At 49.7% G+C, this 20,530-nt stretch overlaps 7 protein-coding genes across 7 annotated transcripts; 3 read left to right on the plus strand and 4 right to left on the minus strand.

The window, feature by feature from the left end:
* Nucleotides 1–371: 371 nt before the first annotated feature.
* On the minus strand, nt 372–1,948 carry NFIA_058910 (WD40 repeat domain-containing protein; the record flags this gene model as incomplete). The annotated part of the gene is made up of 3 exons (XM_001258436.1): nt 372–1,493; nt 1,657–1,822; nt 1,911–1,948. 3 exons carry the CDS (start codon nt 1,946–1,948, stop codon nt 372–374), a joined length of 1,326 nt encoding a protein of 441 aa, XP_001258437.1.
* A 1,018-nt stretch (nt 1,949–2,966) lies between these two features.
* On the plus strand, nt 2,967–5,918 carry NFIA_058920 (putative spindle pole body component; the record flags this gene model as incomplete). The annotated part of the gene is made up of 4 exons (XM_001258437.1): nt 2,967–3,059; nt 3,112–3,320; nt 3,398–5,825; nt 5,880–5,918. The coding sequence occupies 4 exons, from the start codon at nt 2,967–2,969 to the stop codon at nt 5,916–5,918; spliced, it is 2,769 nt and encodes a 922-aa protein (XP_001258438.1).
* Nucleotides 5,919–6,760: 842 nt separating this feature from the next.
* NFIA_058930 (60S ribosomal protein eL8) lies at nt 6,761–7,939 on the minus strand (the record flags this gene model as incomplete). The annotated part of the gene is made up of 4 exons (XM_001258438.1): nt 6,761–6,961; nt 7,022–7,531; nt 7,588–7,665; nt 7,937–7,939. The coding sequence occupies 4 exons, from the start codon at nt 7,937–7,939 to the stop codon at nt 6,761–6,763; spliced, it is 792 nt and encodes a 263-aa protein (XP_001258439.1).
* Nucleotides 7,940–8,421: 482 nt separating this feature from the next.
* On the minus strand, nt 8,422–9,062 carry NFIA_058940 (putative AP-3 adaptor complex subunit sigma; the record flags this gene model as incomplete). Its single annotated transcript, XM_001258439.1, has 2 exons — nt 8,422–8,910; nt 8,994–9,062. The coding sequence occupies 2 exons, from the start codon at nt 9,060–9,062 to the stop codon at nt 8,422–8,424; spliced, it is 558 nt and encodes a 185-aa protein (XP_001258440.1).
* A 315-nt stretch (nt 9,063–9,377) lies between these two features.
* NFIA_058950 (translation initiation/elongation factor MRX8) lies at nt 9,378–10,404 on the plus strand (the record flags this gene model as incomplete). The annotated part of the gene is made up of 2 exons (XM_001258440.1): nt 9,378–9,910; nt 9,972–10,404. 2 exons carry the CDS (start codon nt 9,378–9,380, stop codon nt 10,402–10,404), a joined length of 966 nt encoding a protein of 321 aa, XP_001258441.1.
* Nucleotides 10,405–11,423: 1,019 nt separating this feature from the next.
* On the minus strand, nt 11,424–14,779 carry NFIA_058960 (F-box/WD repeat-containing protein; the record flags this gene model as incomplete). Its single annotated transcript, XM_001258441.1, has 2 exons — nt 11,424–14,366; nt 14,483–14,779. The coding sequence occupies 2 exons, from the start codon at nt 14,777–14,779 to the stop codon at nt 11,424–11,426; spliced, it is 3,240 nt and encodes a 1,079-aa protein (XP_001258442.1).
* Nucleotides 14,780–17,665: 2,886 nt separating this feature from the next.
* NFIA_058970 (putative meiosis specific protein Hop1) lies at nt 17,666–20,423 on the plus strand (the record flags this gene model as incomplete). Its single annotated transcript, XM_001258442.1, has 11 exons — nt 17,666–17,875; nt 17,936–17,958; nt 18,018–18,228; nt 18,279–18,558; nt 18,610–18,775; nt 18,824–18,990; nt 19,046–19,122; nt 19,176–19,421; nt 19,467–19,695; nt 19,745–19,938; nt 19,989–20,423. 11 exons carry the CDS (start codon nt 17,666–17,668, stop codon nt 20,421–20,423), a joined length of 2,238 nt encoding a protein of 745 aa, XP_001258443.1.
* Nucleotides 20,424–20,530: the final 107 nt, after the last annotated feature.

The raw sequence follows: 20,530 nt of genomic DNA on the forward strand, positions 1-20,530 counted from the left end.
TATCTTGAATCTCAATCAAAAAGAAAAAGGCCGTAAATATGTACGAGGAAAGACGCAGGTTTGAGCCAAGGGAGAATCCGTCCATGCAACAACCCCCAAAATTTGGCAGGATTAAAGACAATACAGAAGGTAATAAGGGTAGTACAGCTTTCTAGCCCAAAGGAAACCAGACCTTGCTTCCACCTAAAATATACTGGTATCACAGAATGGAAACCAACTCCATGCCCATATTAGTGAGCGAGCCATGTTCAATGAGATTGCATTCCAATTGAACGATGCCGATTAGTTGCTTCTTCGTCTTCGTATGCATGCATCTTCTGGTGCGACTCCGTCGTTGTTTGAAGAACGACGGCACTGATCAGTCCACGTCGTCAGGTCGCGAAAATCCGCACTTTGCGGTCGACACTGCCGGTGGCAATGACGCATCTGATCGAGATCTTGTTGGCCGCGTTGGGATCTGGTCTGACACCATTTGTTGTCGCGGTGGCCGCCGGTGCTCCATTGGTCTCTGATTCTCCATTGGCTCCCCCATCTTTGATTAATGGTGGCGCCCATCGGAGGCATGTGACAAAATGTCCGTGAGCATCAGAGATGACCCTGACGCACTTGCATTCCTGGGTCAAATCCCAGCAGCGGATAGTCTTGTCGTCTGCAACCGACAGAAGATGTTTACCGCCTGGATGAAAAGCGAGCGCACGAACCCAGTTGTCATGGCCCACAAGCGTTTTGATAAGATTGCCTCGTGAATCCCATAGCCGGATAGTTTTGTCTCGAGACCCAGTGGCGAAAAATTCAGCTGACGAGGAAACCGGCGGCGGTTTCTTCAAGCCGGAAAGAACCGCAAGATGTGGATAGCTGGCAGCAGGAGCAATAGCAACACATTCAATGACATGTTCGTGCCCGAGGAATGTCGATTTGGTTTCCGCAGATGATAGATCCCACAAGCGAGGAATCCGGTCATCGCCCGCGGCGAAGAGGAACCTTCCGTCGAGAGATGGCGCAACGGCTCGTACCCAGTCCACATGTCCTGACAATGTCTTCACACAATATCCGGTCGTTACATCCCATATCCGCAAAGTCTTATCTCGTGATGCGGAGACCAATAGATTCCCCGACATAGGCGAGCCTGCCGCGCCAGATGGGATGAATCTCACCGAGGAGACACTGTGATCATGACCTGGCAAGGTTCTTATGTTCTTGTAGTTATCAGATGGATCCCATAGCTTGATTGTTAGATCGGATGAACAGGACGCCAGAAGTGTTCCGCCGCGGGGCCCACCATAATCGACGTCTAGCACCGCCTTGGTGTGCCCCTTGACTGTCCGTTCTAGTTCCCCGAGCTCCCAATCCCAGATCTTGATCGTCGTATCGTCTGAGCCCGATGCGAGGGAAGAAAATACTGGGTGGAACGCAACACATGTGACAGGTTCTCGGTGGCCCTCGAGTATATGGCGGGCAGGGGATCGCGGTAACCACGATGTAGGGTCCTGATTCTTTCGCAATAGTGAAGTAGGCGTTGCAGAGTCTAGTTCTGACTGGAGTGCCGCGCATCGGGACTCAAGGTCCATGATCTAATCAGCCCAAAGGGGAGACGATGGTCAGTGCTATCCGGCATTCATGACGCAAAACGAGATTCGCGCAGTCCTAGGAACCAACCTTCTTCTGCAAGCGGACCACGCTGGTCCATTTCTTCTCTAATAGCCCCTCATACTTCTTCAGCGTCGCATCGTCAATTGAAACCGAATCGCCTAGCTCCGCTCGCAGAGCAGCAGAACTCTCAGTTAGGTTCACCGAGGCAAGATAGGCGATAATGGATTTGTGTCTATGGAGAACATTTTGAGCGATGTCAGCGTCACACCCTTTCCTCCTCAGTCTTTTTCAGTTATTGTAACCCAGGAGCAATGACGTACAGCTCCTCTGCCTGCCGCGCCGTGAGTAGCTGGCTCATGTTCAACGGCAGTCTCTCCACGCTAGTCTGACCCTCTGCATGCACTGCTTTAGCCTCGTCGACCGAGACAGGTAAATTTCTTATCGGTATACCGTGCGACCGTCCGCAGGAGAAGTGAAGTCCTTTAAGCTGGCTCTTATTGGCAATTGATCTAGGAATTTGTATGCGAATGATAGTCCTGAGCCGGGCGGTGAGCCAGGATGTCAAGAGGGGGAGGGTTTCTGTTTTGCGACCGTGGGGATGGGTGTGAGAACGCAGGGGGAGGGGACAATGTGGGAGTCGTATCTGTCGTCAGAGCGGAGGCATATACTTTATGTTATGGACGGGTGGTGATTAGTGTGTGATAGCGCAGAATTAAGCCCAGACGTAAAGAATTAAGAATTGATATGATGCTGGTTGACACAACCGTGGGGGAGACAAATCCTCAGATTGTTTGTTTAGTTGCACAACAGCACAGGTTGGGCATGTGTTCCCGCGGGCCTGAATGCCAAGGCAGCCAGTCCACCCAATCTTTGGGTCGCGAAATCACCACAGCGACTTGTTGGTTGTTTACTGTCCGATTCTATCAATCATCATCTGCGTCAAAGTGGCATGTTCTCCTAGACGTCCACCACACCCTTTTGTCCTCCTATTTCGTCAAAGATACCGAAGAGGAGATTCAAGAATTGACTGGAGGGAATTTATTTTCATCTCTTCAGGTGACAGTTGTGCATGTCTTGATATACTCAGGCCTGACCATTACTTGAAAGATCCACAACAGGAGACCCCTCCGCAAAAAACCCCTCTAAGGTGCGTCCCTGGTCTTTTCCTGTTGCGTGAAGTCAACAGCAGTTTGCTGTCTAGCCTGAGCTACTCGTCGCTCTCGACGACCTTGTATAGATCTCTGCATATTGCGCTTCGGCTGTTTACTGTTCTGTTGTGCCATGCCACTTCCGGTGGAATGAAGCTAACTGTACTCGCTTCTCAATTCTAGTGCACCTTCTAGCTAATACATTACCCACGCATATAATCTGTCATCATGGCTGAGGGGGAGGAGGACTTTTCTTCATTACCGTTGCCTGACCGGTTCTGTCACAAGGTTAAAGCCCCTTTACCCGATCCGATGTCTTCGGTGAAATCACATCGATGACACGAAACGCTGACAATGTTCCGAATGTCTCTAGAATTGGAAAGTGCGAAAGGAAGGTTATGAAGATGCCAAGCAACAGTTTGAAAAGACCCCCGATGAGTCGGATCCAGTTTTTGTACCATTTCTACAAGATCCAGGTCTCTGGAAAGGGGCAGTGTCAGATTCCAATGTAGCTGCTCAACAAGAAGGTCTTGCGTCATATTGCTCTTTTCTCAAATATGGGGGTGTCCAGGCTTGCACACGGTATGTCTAGCCTTAGCACTGAGCCTGACATTTCACCCCGGTTCGACTTTGGATATAGCTGACAGGGGTTTGCGCAGAACTCGCGGATCCACGATAGGTCCTATTGTCGAAAAAGGACTTCCTTCAACCAGACCGGCGGCCAAAGCAAATGCGCTTGAAGCTCTTCTACTCTGTGTCGAATTAGATAAGGCAGATCCGGTTATTGAGGAAATAGTCCCTATCTTGTCGCACAAAGTACCCAAGGTGATTGCAGCGGCATTAAGCGGATTGAAAGCCATCTATCACAACTTCGGCTGCAAGATTGTCGACCCCAAACCGGTCCTGAAGGCCTTGCCCAAAGTATTCGGGCACGCAGATAAAAACGTCCGTGCGGAAGCGCAGAATCTCACAGTCGAACTGTATCGATGGCTGAAAGAGGCTATCAAACCGCTGTTCTGGGGAGAGCTTAAACCTGTTCAGCAGCAGGATCTCGAAAAGCTGTTCGAAAGCGTCAAGCAGGAACCGGCGCCAAAGCAAGAGAGATTGACAAAAGCGCAACAGGACGCGATGGCTGCAGCTAGTGCTGCTCCAGAAAGCGGTGATGGCGACGCAGAAGCTGGAGAGGTCTACGCAGATGAAGATGATGGCGAGGTAGATGCATTCGATCTCGCTGAGCCAGTCGACGTCTTCCCCAAAATACCCAAGGACTTTAATGAGCAATTGGGATCATCGAAGTGGAAAGACAGGAAGGAGGCGCTGGACGCTCTGTATACTGCACTGAACGTTCCGCGAATCAAGGACGGGCCGTTTGACGATATTGTTCGAGGTCTTGCAAAATCCATGAAAGACGCGAATGTCGCAGTCGTGACTGTTGCCGCCAACTGTATCGATCTCCTCGCAAAGGGTCTGCGGGGGGGCTTCGCGAAACACCGATCCACGATCATGCCGCCTATCATGGAACGATTGAAGGAGAAAAAGCAGACCGTCGCAGATGCTCTGGGGCAAGCTTTGGATGCGGTCTTTGCATCGACGAATCTATCGGATTGTTTAGAGGAGATCCTAGAATTTCTCAAACATAAGAACCCACAGGTGAAGCAGGAAACCCTGAAATTCCTGATTCGCTGCCTCCGAACCACTAGAGATGTTCCATCGAAAGCTGAAGTGAAAGCCATTGCCGATGCTGCCACAAAATTGCTGACTGAGTCCACTGAAGTCAACCGTGCAGGAGGAGCTGAAATTTTGGGCACCTTGATGAAAATCATGGGCGAGCGTGCGATGAACCCTTACCTGGACGGACTTGATGATATCAGGAAGACAAAGATCAAGGAATTTTATGAGATCGCCGAGGTAAAAGCGAAAGACAGACCGAAGCCCATCGTTGGGCCGCCAAAGGCCGTGCCTGCCGCCGGCAAGAAGGTTGTTGGAGGGAAGAAGCCAGCTCTGGGAATGAAGAAGCCTGCTCCAGCTGCTGCGGCGCCTCCACCAGAGGAGCCTGCACCGACCCTTTCTCCTCCAAAACCCGCTACAAGGTCGATCCCTTCGAAGTTGGGTGGGGTTCCCAAGCCTGGTGGACTTCCCACTCCAGGCGCTGGACTCAAGCTTCAAAGAAAGCTTGGTGGTCCTGGTGGCCTTGCTTCCCCACAGCGTCGGGTCATCTCCCCCCCTTCGGAAGAACAGCCTCCCGCGCCAGCTGCACCGAAATTTGGTCTTGGGAGAGGGCTTGCAGGCCGTCCCATAACCAAACCATCAGCTGCTCCTGAACCAGCTCCAGCTCCAGCTGCGCCACCCCAAGTGAGCGGGATTTCTGCCATCGAAAGGGCTGAACTCGACGAATTGCGCCTTGAAAGAGAAAGGTTCCTTCGAATGATTGAGGACTTGAAGTCTGAAAGAACTCGACTCAACTCGCAAGTGACGGAGCTTCAAGATCAAAATGCACAACTCATTGAGGATCATACAAGAGATGTTCTAAGTATCAAAGCCAAGGAAACCCAGTTGGTTCGAGCCAGGAGTGATGCAGAAGCGGCTGAGCAGACGGTTCAGAAGCAGCAGAGGGAAATTGATCGTCTAAAGCGTGAATTGGCCAGAGCTCTCCGGGCCAGCGCTCAGAGTCCTCCCAACGGCTTTTCGGATAATATGAATTTGCCAGTACCGGAGACGTCGATATATCATGAAACCGGTACCAACGGCTATGGTGCCATTCCCAGAACCGGCCTGCACATGGGAAGTCGCTTTGATGGTGGGCGACCTCGGAGCTACGTGTCTGCCAGCCCAAGTGAGGAGAAAGAAAACACCGATCTGGAGTCACCAGGACGCGGTAGCAGAGACGGAGGCCTTGGTCGACGGAAGCTCAGCCCTTCCTTCGGAACTAACTACTCGGGTATGGGCAGTCCAACAAGATCGTCCATACCAGGCTCTGGTAGTGCTTCCGGAGAGGAGCAACCGATGAGGAGTTCAGAACCCGCGGAAAATTGGAAGAGAGCCGCAGAAGTCACCAGCCAACTCAAGGCGAGAATTGAACAAATGAAGGTACGTTCTTAAGCTCTGTTCATTTGTGGACATATCTCTGATCGATCTTACTAGGCAAGACAAGGTCTGTCGCGAGGCCCTGCGCAACGCTAACGGCTCCATAAATGATTCTCGATTCTATATCCCATGACATGATTTTTTTCTTCTTTCTTATGACAGCAGGCTTTTTGACCTTGGTACTGGCCAATACCCGGCGTTCTTCTTTCTCTTTTCCAATTCTGAGGTCGCTCCTCCCCTTGCACTTCTTTCGGCCGCTTGTTCGGGGATCAGCTGTGGTGCTAGGGAAACAGTCATTTGATTGCATTTGTCGGGGTCTGCTTCTTCTATTTTCATGCCTCTGACGTATAAATTTGCAGCATGCTTGCGCGCGGATTGTATTTTATGGATACGGGTCGTTGGAAATTAGGTATACATGGAAAAATAATGGGCTCACGAAGGAGGGTTATGAATCCGGACGTCTATGATTCTATTCCTTTCACGGTCATGATTGACCCGGAGGGAAGAAAGGCTGTACAGCATAGGAATAAAGTTCCACACAAAAGCAGATATGGTACAGGCTAGTAACACCAGCTAGCTGAAGCCTTGTTCTACTTTGCAGACAGTTATCATACGCATGAATGCTCAACGTCAATTATGCTCTACGCATGGTGTGCTAATTGATGTCTGAAAATGCATTCATGGGTATCTGCGACGTATACATAAAAAAAACAAGGTGGGCCATCAATATGGATTGGAATTGAGAGGGTGCCGGAGTGCTCCACCCATCTAAGCTAAAATGCCGTCAACAAGTCAATATGAGCCTCAGAACACCATTCCCATTTCCCAAAGTGTTTCAACTTTTGATTACATCCATCCCCAGCAGAGAGAATAAAAAGAAAAGGACCGCGAAGTCATAATGTCGTCCGGAAAAAACCGTCAATGAAATTGATCAGGCTTTAAACTCTGACGGCAGCCTCAGCAGCCTTGCGCTTCTTCTCCATGCGGGCAACGGCCTTGGAGCCCATGATACCACCACCCCAGTGGCGGCGGGACTCCTCGTACTTGTCGGTGTAGCCCTCCTTGATGGTGGAGAGGAGCTTGGAGAACTCAGCCTTGTCCTCGGCGCGAACCTCGGTGAGAGCAAGGACAGCGGCGGTCTGAAAGTGCGACGTTAGTGTACGTTACATGATATAAATAATGCGGTTTGTTTATCTTACCTTCTTGTGGACAACGGTACCGAGACGAGCCTTGCCCTTGACAATGGCATAGGGGACACCCATCTTGCGGCAGAGAGCAGGAAGGAAGACAACCAGCTCAATTGGGTCAACGTCGTGGGCGATCAGAACAAGGGAAGCCTTCTTGTTCTCGACGAGGCCGACAACGTGGTTGAGACCGTACTTGACGTGGTAGGGCTTCTTGGAGACATCCTCCTTCTTCTTGCCTTCGGCAACAGCGGTAGCCTCAGCGTGGAGACGCTCCTTCTTCTCGGCCTTGGTCTCAGGGCGGTACTTGTTGAGGAGCTTGAAGGTCTGGGCAGCGGTGTTGCGGTCCAGAGTGTTCTGGAACTGAGCAATGGCAGGGGGAACCTTCAGGCGGAGGTTCAGAATCTTCTTCTGGCGCTGAAGGCGGACATACTCGGGCCACTTGACGAAGCGGGAGAGGTTGCGCTTGGGCTGGACGTCCTGGCCAATACCGAAGTTGCGGGGGCGGCGCTCGATGAGAGGGTTCTAGAAGTTGTTAGCGAAAGCAATTCTTTCCAGAAGTCTGAGGAATGACTGCATACCTTAGCGCCCTTCTTGCTAACACCAGCCTTGCCCTGGGGGTAGGGGAGAGGGGCGGCCTTCTTTCCGGACTTAGGAGGCTGTCATTGAGAAAAGAAGATCAGCGAGTTGTCCACCAATTGCTGTATCTTCTTTGAACTCTAGAGAGAACACGAGAAAGAGTCCAAAGACAACTTCTGTGACTCCAGCCAAATCATCGCCGGTGCACGCATCTCAAGAGAGAATTGTGCGACCAACGGAATATGCCACGACCCTCGCGAAATGAGGTAGACAATTTCTTGCCTCACGCCATGTCGCAAAATGATCGACAGCTCTACAAAGAGAGATTCGAATTGGATATCAAGGGCTTACCATTTTGTCGACTGAGTTCCGCAACGGTGCTGGGTGACGGGATTGACAGACAAGGGAAGAAAGAAAAAGTTGAAGCTCTTTTTTGATGATCGAGAAGAAAAGCCGTCGTTGCGTTTGTGGGTCGCGCTAGTGCGGAAAAACCGCGGGCCGGGTTCTGTTTGCTGGCCTTGGTCACATGATATAGGGTTAACCCTTCGGGTTTTCGTAGCTCGATTGCTGCCTGAATTTATGACTGTATCCTAAGGCAACAAATATCGAGTGCGGCGTAATTAGAGAGGTCTGACCTAACAAAAAGTGATTGAGTCCTTCTAGGTATTGAATCGGATATTGTTCCCAATTATCTATGTCTGGGGACACTTAAAGTCATCTCATAGCCATCATATGTACAGAATGCGAATCCCAAGCCAGACGCCGTATCCGTAGATGCAACCAAATTGCCCGTTGCCCTGTAGCACTCGAGCAAACAAATATGGGAATCACGATATTCAACGCCAAGCACCAAGCCCCGAGAGCCCTCCTCGCCCAAGACCGGAGCTGGCTGCTTGAATAGCCTTCTTTTTGCCTAGATTGCCTTCCTGTTCTCGCACGCCTGCAACAATCTTGTCGATATTGGTTTCCACCACGACACCACCGACAATCATCTCACTGAGCACCGCGTGCATTGTCTCGAACCCAAAGATAAGATCCAGCTCGCAAACGTTCTCAAAAATCCGATCCAGTGCTTCCACGAAAACTTGAATTAGATCGATGAGCGCAAGCGGTGACTCGGTGGATGTGGATATCATAATGAAGGACAAGGTGGCATAGGTGCGGTAGGTGACTTGCGTAGGAGCATCGGAAGGACCATTTGCTGCGCTTGAACGCGCGCCTTGCGAAAGCAATGGAGGTAGTGGTAGGAAGTTGCAGGCACTCGGCGGACGCTGTGCCACCAAATCGTATATTTGGGCAATCAGTGACTGTTTCGTTTGCGTATCCTAACCGCGACGCAGAGGCAGATGTCAGTCAAGTTTATTTCCGATCGATCTCATTTAAGAACCGCGATGTCCAGGCCACTCACGATCTGTGTATAGAATTTAGTGAGGCGCGGTTGCCCATTATTGTTGAAGACGAGGACGGCGTTGATCATGTTGGGCGCAATACGAAAGCTATTTTCAGCCTTCCTCGGGTACTAGAAACCAGAACAGTGTGAATGGCGACTATTATATTCGCACAATAGTCGAATCTGTCCGGATAGGTGACCAGAACAGAATTGACGTAGAGTTGGGCTTCTGGAACGAACCCCGGAGCTTGCTTATCGCACTGATGCGGCGGGGCCCGTATCGGCGGAGACTCTCCTTGGATCCCCACTCAGATCACTTTCTCATTCGACAGCATCATGTTTGAGCTATGATACTTTTCTGCAAGCCGGATCTCACCTTACAGACAAAAAATCAACATCATAATGAAGACTAGACTCTACGTCTGTACGGCCTGTATGCGCAGAAGTTTCTCAACCGCTCTCACTCTCCGAAATTCACAAACAGCTATTGCGCCATCGAATCCTCCAAATGCACCCAAACTCCAGCTTCGCGATCTGACGCCGTCAGACCTCTCATACTACTGGGATACACGAATACCGAATGAATCCCAGCTTTCCTACGCGGATAAGTTCTTCACTCCATCGCGTCATTCTCCAGTCAAATTATGGTCCGCCAGCAAATTCCGCACAACACCCCTCTCGTCGCTCGAACCCGAAGTGGCTTTCCTTGGCCGTTCGAACGTCGGAAAAAGCTCGTTACTCAATGCCATAATGGGGAAGGAGATGTGCTGGACTTCATCTAAACCTGGCAGAACTCGGGAGATGAACGCATTCGGGATTGGAGGGACCAAGGGCGGCGAATCCAAAATTGTCCTTTTGGACATGCCAGGGTATGGAAAGGGAAGCAGGACGGAATGGGGTATTGAGATTTTGAAGTACCTTCAGGGACGGCGCCAGTGAGTCGCTCCTGTCCATTGATGATGGGCAACTGGTACTGACTTTGGCCGCGGCATGTAGGCTTCGTCGGGCATTTATCTTAATAGACAGCCTCCACGGGATCAAAAAGAAAGACGAGGACATTCTCATGCTATTCCGAAAATACGCCATCCCCCACCAGATTATCCTATCGAAAGTCGACAAGGTATTAGCAAAGAGAAAACAGCAGGTTAAGAGCGGCGCATCCGTGGCCAATGTCGCTGCGCTAAGAAGCCTGCTTCAACATCTCAGGCCAATAGTTCAACCGGACGGTCGTGTCGAAGGCCCTGGCGCTTTGGGTGAAATTCTCACATGCAGTGCAGAAACACCTACTGGACCGGGGCAATTCCTAGGCATCAGCGCCATACGATGGGCCATCTTATCTGCTGCTGGGTTCGATGGCAATGTAGAAGTGAAAGCTGAGTCTATACCGTCCAGCTCGTCCGTCCGAGGCGCTTCGGCAGCTCCACCATGATCGATTGGGACGTCGTGTGTTCGTTCAAATGTCAGACCGTCCTCGAGAATATGAGGAATCTCAAGCGCTCTCATACCGCATACTCTATAGACAAGCCATTGCGCACCTGCCAATGAGCAATTTTGAACTCTCATTTCTGCCAGGCCCCTTCCTTGTCTTATGTCCTGTCAATTGAATTACATCTTGCGAATTGCCTTGCGCAGGACCTTCTCCCGGTTCCTGGGTATGCCACACAATGAAGTCGACAACTGATGTGTCCCAGAATACCACGGGTGTCATCCTGTCTTTTTTAGACTCGGCAAGTCGTTATACTACTGATAAAGTCAGATTGATCGCCAATATTCCAACGGGCTCAAGCTTGTTTCAGCACAATATTCCGAGGGCGATCCGTCAGGTGATGGTGTACTCAAGTTCGTCGTTTATAAGGCTACCTCTTCCAGCAAAAGAAAGCCCTACCGCATGAGATAGTACAACTGCACCTTATGAATATAAATGCAAGAATTCAATTCACTTTTCAATGATCGTGAAAAAGAAGTCATAGAGAGTCTATGAACAAAATTTTCGCCTGCTGAAGCACGAATGGAAGCAGGAGAAAACAGTCAAGCGCCGTGTGCATCAAAACGGGTCTGCCCAACTCACACAACAACAATTGATCATAATGCATATAGGAAGGACATTTGAACATGGAACAAGAGATATGAATGAAAAATGATGGAAGAGAGTAAATGAAGCGAGCTGGGGCTAGTAAATCATTGTTTTCGAAAGTCAAAACGCCATTTCCGTCATTTCCCAGCATGACAATGGATGCTGACCACGCTATGCAAAGCCTCTCGATAAACAACAAGTCTGTGGATAAAGGGTATCTAAACATTTCATGGCTTGAAAGGCAGAGAGGAAGAGGAAGTAGAGCAGGAAAAAAGAATAAACGTGGCAAACGTTGGCTGATCTGGTGACCGAAGTGCTCCGAGCCATGCCAGCTGGCGAAGCACTGACGAGCCCAGTAGTCTGAATCAACGGTGTCAACCGTCAGATAGATCGTAATCTTCGTCAGCATTGTCACCGATCTCCTGTCCCCATCGGTTGACAACTATCCGTCTCCCCAACTGATCCTCCGGGACACCGTCGCGAGAAGCCCCAAAGTCGAGGACCTGAAGATGGTTAACAATGATGGTGGCAAATTGAGAGATACTTCCACGACTTACCTCAATATACGTCAGAGCATCGCGCTGTACTGCAGCAACGCATCTTCGATCGTTGAATTTGACCTGCCATACACCGCTCAAGTCCGTGAGAAGATCTCGAACGCACTCCCCATTCCGCACATCCCACATCTTTAACGTCCGATCAGATCCCGAGATCACCTTCTGGCCATCATGCTGAAAGCAGGTAATGGCACCAGTATGCGCGCTCAGCCTGCTCTTGCATTGACCAGTTTCAGGATCCCAGATCCTCAAGGTAGAGTCTGCAGCCGCAGAGACCAAACGGTCGCACTTCAAATCAAGAAGACCCACAAGTGAACTATGACCTTCTAGATTGTAAATGATCGAGCCAGTATCGAGAGACCACACTTTGACTGTGTTGTCCATTGAACCGCTGATGCATCGATTCCTTTTGTGGTCAAGTACAACGCTGTACACCTTGAGTGTATGGCCCTGAAGTCGGTGAATAGTCTCTCCAGTCGATATTTTCCACACTCTCACGGTACAATCATAACTCCCACTAACCAAAGTGTCACCGTGCGCAGCGATCGCACGAACAGAGTGCTGATGACCAGTAAGGACACGGATGAAATAAGGGCAATCGGTATCATCGGCATGGGGTCCACTCTGGTAGTACACCGGATCACCTGGTTTCGGGAGTTTCCAAACTCGCAAACTAGAGTCGCGGGAACCAGTTATGATGATTGGTTCTTTAGGCATCATTTCGGGTGTGCCGTCAGCATTGCTACCAACTTGGACTGGTAGAACAATTTGCAGACAACGCACTGTCGAGGTATGTCCATGGAAAATTTGGGTGCATCTTGCCCTTTCGATATCCCAAACTCTCACCGACCTGTCTGTGGATCCGGACACAAGAGTGTTGCCGTGATATTCCAGGGCCCAAACCCCTCCCTCATGGCCTTCCAGAGTCGCTCTCAAGGCGCCCGTCTTTGTATCGTAGACGTTAATGTTCGTGTCGTCACTTCCTGTCAGAACCTTGTCGGTGTCAAACTGGAGGCAAGTAACTACGTGGCGATCATGAGCGCGAAAGGCAATGTGTTTCGGTTTCACATTGGGTTTCATCCAGCCTTTATGAATCGAATGGTGGCGCTGGTAGAGGGACTTGAACAAATGAAGACCCCTGAGGGACGGTAGGCCAATTTCTGGGTATGGGACAGCTGCAGCTGCAGCATTCGCGGCTGCATATGGTCCCTCAGTTGCAGTTACTCCGTTTCTCCAACCTGAGGAATCCGAGGAATCGGTATTACTAGAGGAAATCTTTCTCTTCGCATATTTGCGACCCGAGATGCGAGTGGCCTTCCTTTTCGGTCGACGACTTACAGACAGAGCCCGTTCACCGGATTCTCCTGGCAAGGAAGAGAAAGCGGACCCCGGAGCGCAATCTGGTTCAGCTTTTATGACTGCAGTCGAACTCAGATCTTTTTCCCAGTCGTCATCCCCATGCGGAAACTGCCATCCCCAACCTTCTTTGATTGCACGTTCCAACTCACCATCCGTGAGAACGTATCCATCCCTGTCAAATAGATCTTTCCAAGTCTTCTCATCGGAATTGATGATATGCCTCCATTTTTTAGACACTTGTGCTGCACGACACATGGTTTGAACGTCGAAATACTTGACAATATTGAGGCTAAGCTCCAGAGGAAGAAGCGCGAGAAAATCGCACTTCAAAGCTGGATTCACGACGTCGGCCACAAAATGCAGTGTTGGCTTGGGGCACCTCCTCAAAAACTGATACATCAGGTAAGTTTTCAGTTCTTCGGGAACCGAGTCAAAAAAGTCTAGTACACTGGGTATGTCCAGCAAAGACGAAGTCTGACGGTTTTCCGTAGCGCCCGGCAGGTTTCCAGACCTGGAAGGAGACAAATCATGGTTCTTTGAATCGTCCAAGTGCCGTATGTTTGAAAGTCGGGAGGCATTATTATCGAGGCTTGAGTCCGTATCCATCTCTTGGTCTTCTGCCGACTCAAATGAGGAATCCACATTCATCGCATTCAGGGCAGCCACAGGCGACAAGCTGGGGCTGGGTAAGCACATGTCGTGGGCAACAAGATTTTCAATAGCCGAAATCTGGGATGCAGGTTCCGTTGGTGCCTGCTGAAACGACTCTTCCGACCCGTCGTAGTCAGTGCCTTGGCTTGCAGAGTTCACGCCCGCAGCTCCGTCACTATTTACCGCCGGAGTAGCAAGTTGGGGTGCCGGCCTCGAGGACGCGTTGTCCCTATGTCGACTAAGATGTCGATCTCTCTCCCAAATAGCTGCCTTAGCGCGGAGTGCGCGGAGTTCTTCTTTTCCTAATACCGATTCTGCACCGGGATCCTGCAACACTTCCTGGCTTTCAACTTCTGAAGACAGAGGCGAGCGCAGTAAGGTCTCTCTGCGAGGTATGGCCGCACTATGTACTCTTCTTCGAGGCATCGCATAGTCACTCAAGTTGTAACCGCTGGACTCGGTCTCCGGAGTCGCCAAGCCAGCCGTGTATGTGGCTGAAGACAGATGAGGCCGGATCTGACGAAATGAGGGCTCCGACGGAAGTCTACCTGGACGTAGCCTTGTGGAAGATTGGTGTGAATCTACGACTGATGCTGGCCGACGTTTCGCGCTGGACGGGTTGGACGGCTGGCTGGATAATCGAGCGTATGCTAAACGACGGGAGGTTTGGGCATTATCTGAAGTAGTGTATGAAGTGACGGATTGTACAAAACCATTCGAGGCTTTCAACGCGTTGTTTGTCTCGTTCACCTGTAAGAATCAAATTAGCCGACAGAACGTTCGGGACATGTAATGTAGTACGCATGTAAGTAAACGGAAACAGAGTGAAGGCACGCTCCGATGGATCTGATTTGGAAGTACCGTACCTCTTTGATAGCCACTGTTGCATCTTCCGGCTCGTTGAACACGACGGTTTTCCCGCCGAGTTCGAATTTGATGTTCCTCAAAGACGTAGGAGTGGGAGAAGAGGCCAGGGGATATAGCTTAGGATCGAGGTCCCTTGTCCCTCGAGGAGATTTGATGACGAGGGGAGGAAATGTGGTAGTGGTTGTGGTTGTGGTAGTCACGACAGTCGTTCGAGTAGCAGGAGCGAAGGAAAATCGGCCAATAGTACTGTTGGTCGCTCGATGATCCAGATCATTGTTGGCATCTAGTTGGTCCATGTTGAATTTCTTGCTGCTGACAACGTTCGCTGGAAGGTAAACGGAGAGTGGGACTGAGGCGAGAGACGCGTCTTGACTCGATGATGGAGGGTCAAATCGCTAACTTTAGGGAATATGTAAACAACCGTTGATCTATTCACCTAATGCGGTGACGACACGAAGCGAGTCTTGAACGGTGCAGAGCAAGACAACCAGCCTTCAGGAAATTAATGACCAGTTGTGGGAGAGGGCACGGTGTCTGATAGCACGATAGGCTCGCAGAGACAGAGTTGATGCCCTGAAACCTTGGATGAAAAAGCGAGAGGATAATTCAGAACATGGTTGTCATAAGAGAGTTCCCGTGTGAGAAAGAGGGGGGAAACGAGTGGGAGAGAAACGGTGGTGTTAGCAAGGATTGAAATGCTGCAGCTGACAAGAAAGATGTTGGAACAGTTGGGCGGCGGAGAATGATCGAGGGAGCTGGACCATCACTGGGAGGTGGTTGGTCGTCCCTCCTCTGGCAAGGCTTTTTGGCGGTTCTCCGAGGCTAGTAAGGACTAAGGCACCCACTGCGGTACCTACGTACTAGTTAGAACTAGTTGATGGAAGGGGGTTATCGGTATGATGATAAGTGATAACGATCGGGTGAATAAGCAAAAAGAGGATTAAAAGAGGCTTCGCAAGAGCAAAACGTAGGGAAATAAACCAAACAAACAATCGATATTTGTGGTAGAGCGATCTCCAGAGGAATTTCGGATGACGAGGGCGACATCAGGAAAAAAAATCTCGATTGTTATGAGGCAAGACGGGTTCATAATTTGCCGTCCTGAGTTACATAAATAGCGCCAACGAACGACTAATCACCTTAAGAACTTCCCTAAAGGGACCATAAAAGTGATAGGGTTCTATTCTCCCTTTATAAGACATACAGAGTAATTTCTCTGAGTGGCTGTCATACATCTAGAGAGATCAAAGTAGATCATATGCCGGAGATCCTTCGAGTAAGAAAGAGTTCCAAATATTTACGCCTAGACTTCTGCTACTAAAAGTACATCTTATACTGCCCTACACAGCAAGGAGACACCGACTATATCTCATCATCTCACTCGCAACCATGATCAGTGTTATGACATGAAATTTAGCTGTTCCATCATACGGATCACTTATCGACCTCGCCCTAGAAAATATGTACTGTGTATGCCATTGCCACTCCATGACCACAGAACCACACGTGATCTAGTGGGGCGGAATGAAGTTCTGGGGCCTGATTCTTAGAATTCCTGACAGGTAAAAAGAATAATTCCAGTAGACAAGCACGTCCTTTGCGGGACTAGAACTTGGAAAATCATCATAGCTAGAAGGCACTGCTCCAGAATCGGCAGAACCCAGCCTGGCTGGTGCTAGGGTTCCCATCATCCTATATCATGTTTGTCATGCAGCAGATGACAAAGTCCAGAAGTTGAACCAAGGATTGTGGGGAAGAGGCCAGATAAGGTAAGTCTGCCATTACGTATTGTGTGGAATCGGAACGCTATCTTTTTAGGTTCGCTTTGAGCCGACCTCAACCATCACGTACACTGCTCGGTTCAATATCAAATATGTGATATACTTGTCCAAATGCATTGCAGATAGCAGGTCCTGACGGAATAGTGTTTCGGTTTTCCTATAATCATGTCTTTCGCGTTTTTCAGGTGTGGCAGCATACCGAGTACGGAGTAATCTTGCTATACAAACTTTCTCAGTCGGCACTGAGCACTGAATCTAGAGGCATCGGAACGTGATCAAAGCTGAAGCTGCTGGATTGTAAACATACAGTTGAGTCAAACTCGAGGCTGGGACAGAATCGTGTTCCAGTGCCTTATCTTGAGGCGCAGGAACTGGATACAGCATGTTTGGGACATGCGACGTACCCCGGTTCAAGAGCAGAGGCTATCGAAGCCGTTCTCGTTCTCGTTCACCCAGCCAGCCTCATTGAGACCAATTGGGTGCTGTTCACATACCAGGCCCCAGAGATACTACAGGAATCCTTCAATGCGTTCGAAATCTTCTGAAAATGCTCGTGCTCGTTCATAGTTGTGGTTCTTAGAGATATGACTCTACTAAAAGAACAAGAACGAGGGCGTAGGAAGAGCCTCGGGAGAATCGAACAACATAGTTCCTGATTACAGCGAAGGGCCAGAGCAGCAACTCTTTCCAATATGTAGATAGATAAACCACGGATTATTAGAGTGGGCGCGCCAAGACCGGGAAACATACGGAGTATGCTCAAACATATCGTCACGGAGACACCGTTGAGAGCTAAGGATGAAATTCCAAGGATAGCCAAACTGAAAAGACAAGTAGAAAGCTGCAGAAGATATAAAAAGTAGGAAAGAAAAAGGTGGAAAGGAAAATGGCTCCATAAGCAACCCTGGCTATCCTTAAGTCCCAGGGGCCCGATAGAAAGGCACCTAGATAAACGTCACTCAGGTGGCATCTGGAATCTCCGATATCCCCGCTTCCGTACCATTCATTGAAAGCTCATGATTCCATCTTCGGACTATACCACCTGGAGTTGAAGCAGAAAACTTAACTCACCAATACTTGGTGAGCCTTACTATCATCATTTCCCCTAAACTATGCACCCACCACCTGTGTCGATTGGCCTTGCCGGGTTGTAGCTGAGTCGTTGCCTGAGGCGTACGGGGAGGTACCTCTACAGAAAACAGCTGTAAATCCCCAGAACCTTGACCATCGTCTTTCCCTCGCGTCACGATGACCTTGATCTCAGGTCAACTCTAATTATCTTATCTGCAACCATATTAACATCTGGCACGAAATCTCACACGAAATCAGCTCCTCGATTCCTTGTCTCTGCTGTTCTCAAACCACTTGCGTGTAGGGGGCCGTCAGAGAAAATTGCTCAGAATGGCCCGAATCAAATTTACCGGGCCTGTGTCGACGGTCCAACTACAGCCAACTCCTATTCTCCAAGGCCTCATGTCGAAAGGTGACGTCTCTGCTCAAACTGAAACCCAGGCGGAAGTGGAGAATATCTCGAGATCGATAGTTGAAGAAAGCACAGCTTTGAAACAGCAGCAAAGCCTGGAATTGGTACAAATCATGCTGCACGTCTCGGTGAGTACACCTGGCCGAATCTGATTTATCTCCCCACTAAGGTTAATCGGATGTTTATAGCTCGGGACGTTGTTCTATCTCCGGTCAGTTTGTCCTCGCCTTGTGCCATATTAACAGACACCCTGATCTGTGCTTCCCAAAGCGAGTTTCTACCGCTCCCGTGCTTCGACGATCGAGATCTGAAAGAGGCTCAGAGGGAAAATGCTTTATCATACAGAGAGTTTATAGATGGAAAACCGCGCCCCGGAGGAACTTTGTCGCAGATCCCCTTCGGGACCGGGAGGAGGGGACAACCACTGAAGATCATCGTCCGTGATTCCGACCCCAAGGCTAATATGATACTCGATGTTCTGGTGCGTCTGCTGTCTACCTTGATCTATATTCAGACCATTGATGGGAGTAGGAAAACGGCATATTCGATGCACTCAAGAGAAATGTCCTCGGTGCTATTCAATTCACCATTCTTGTTGACAAAGATAAGCCAGAAAATGTCTTGGAGACCTATACTTTCACTTTCAAATACTCGAGAGGTTCTGGCGGTGTGAACAGTCGTCTGGAGAGTCTGTCGATCAATCCTGTGGGCTGTGTCGCCGATTTGAAGTCTGCTCAAACGGCCAGAGTCGGTCTAGAGACGATAGTTCGAAGACTGATTACACTCAGTACCTTCCTACCGAACCTTCCAAGTATTCTCCTCCTCTCTTATATAAGAGGCATACTGGCTAATTCTTTGATAGATAAAAGGAATCTGGGAATTCACTTATTCTATACCGATGACTGTCCCCCGGAGTACGAGCCTCCCGGGTTCACTGGCGCGATGAATGACGTGATCAAATATCCACTTAATGAGAATTGGAGAAAGGAAACCCAGTCTTGCGGAGCAATGAATAGCGGATGGCATACGTAGGCGTCTTTTCCCGTCAGAGTTGTTTCCCTAACTAATTCCATAAGGGTGGGACTAAAAGTGACGTCCCTCAAATGGACGGGACCCGACCCAGAGGGATCGGAAATTGTCCCGAAGGTGCCCATGGACCTCGAATATAGAGACGTGGTGCACCGATCTGAGGACATTGGACTTGCCGAGGAAAAATTTAACGAGGATGACTTGAAAATCCAATGTAAGAAGTGTCGTACAAAAAAATGATAACTTAAGGCGAGGCTTACCTTTAACAGCAGTTCGTTCCGCCGACATGTCTCAGGAAGCAACCCAAGATATCACTGAAAGAGAGAAGTTGCAGATGATGATTCCTGTAAGGAGTCCGATTGAAACCATGAGCATAGGTGACATAGCTCACCAAAGCAGACCCAGAGGACATCCCCTCTGCCGGACAGCGAACTCGTTCCAACCCAACCGATCAATCCCAGACCCGCAGTTGACCATGTCAATAAGGAAGACGCGCATACAGGCCACGGGACTATACTGTCACAGAAGAAAGTTGCCGAGATCCAGAAGCACGTTGGGCCACGAGGTAGGATTCTCGGCGAGGGCAACGAGAATCAGCAAAGCGTTCGATGTCAATGCGGATGGGATGGAGAGGAATCGGAAATGGTAGGCTTGTTATGTTTTGCAGATGCTGAATGCTAAGTCTAGCAGATTGAGTGTGTTTTCTGTCGTTCACGTCAGCATGCGGCATGCTACGGATTTGACAGCTCGGACGATCCCAGAATTCCTGATGTCCATGCGTGCTACCAGTGCCTACTTGAGCCCAATGAGGTCTGGTTGCTGAGCGAGATGACCAGTCTGGTGCTCTTGAGACGAGCCCTTAGGATCATTATGGATGAAGGCTACCCAAGTCACACTTCATTATTTACTCAAAAACTCCGTAAGTTCAACCGTCAGTGTCAACTGTGAATTCGACTGATGAATTGCAGACTGCAATGGGCAAACCATTATTCAGATTACTGATATACTGAAGAAACAAAACATCCTTCAGCCGACTCCTGGTTACAAACAGAAGGGATTCCTGAGGAAAGGCTTGCCTAAATTCAAGATCTCGCCCTCGGAAGAAATCCAGCAGAAGATGAAAGAAGAAATACTCAACCCAATGGCAAAGATTGGGCACCACGTGAGTGTCTTCGTACCATGAACAGACTTCGAGTTCTAAGACTATTGTAGTATGTTCTACCTGGCTCCTCAGCGGGGCCCGCTTCTCGAGATCAGGCTCCTGTTATAGAATCAAATGTGGGAAGAGACCAGGAAACTCCGAAACGAGCAGAGTCTCTCGGCAAACCGGCGGTGGAAAACAGTGCGCGCAAGAGAAAGCAATTGCCGCAGAACTACGAAAACGATGACGACTCCGATGACCTTGACAGGAACAGCAATCAGCCACCGACGCAGGCACAAGCCATTGATAGCCACCTTGGCGGAACTCACGAGTTAAAAGACACTCCTGTTGATAACTCAATGACTTCCCAGAAGGAAGGGTTCGATAGCCCATCGAGTAGCGAGGGCACACTTCGACGTAGCAGCAGGAAAAGGCGCAAAATCAGCAATTACTCTCGGCTGATTGATATCGGCGCTGCAACGAGCGAGGATGAACGGGTGCTTTGAAATAGGTCTTGCTATCTTCCTCTTCTGTACGATTTTGTGCAACCGCTGCTTGACGAGAATCAAGCCGGCGAGTCGAGAATCATGGGGCCCCGAAGACAGTCTCCCGA

The sequence above is a fragment of the Aspergillus fischeri genome, genomic scaffold, assembly GCF_000149645.3.
Source record: "Aspergillus fischeri NRRL 181 1099437636266 genomic scaffold, whole genome shotgun sequence".
NCBI lineage: Eukaryota > Fungi > Ascomycota > Eurotiomycetes > Eurotiales > Aspergillaceae > Aspergillus > Aspergillus fischeri.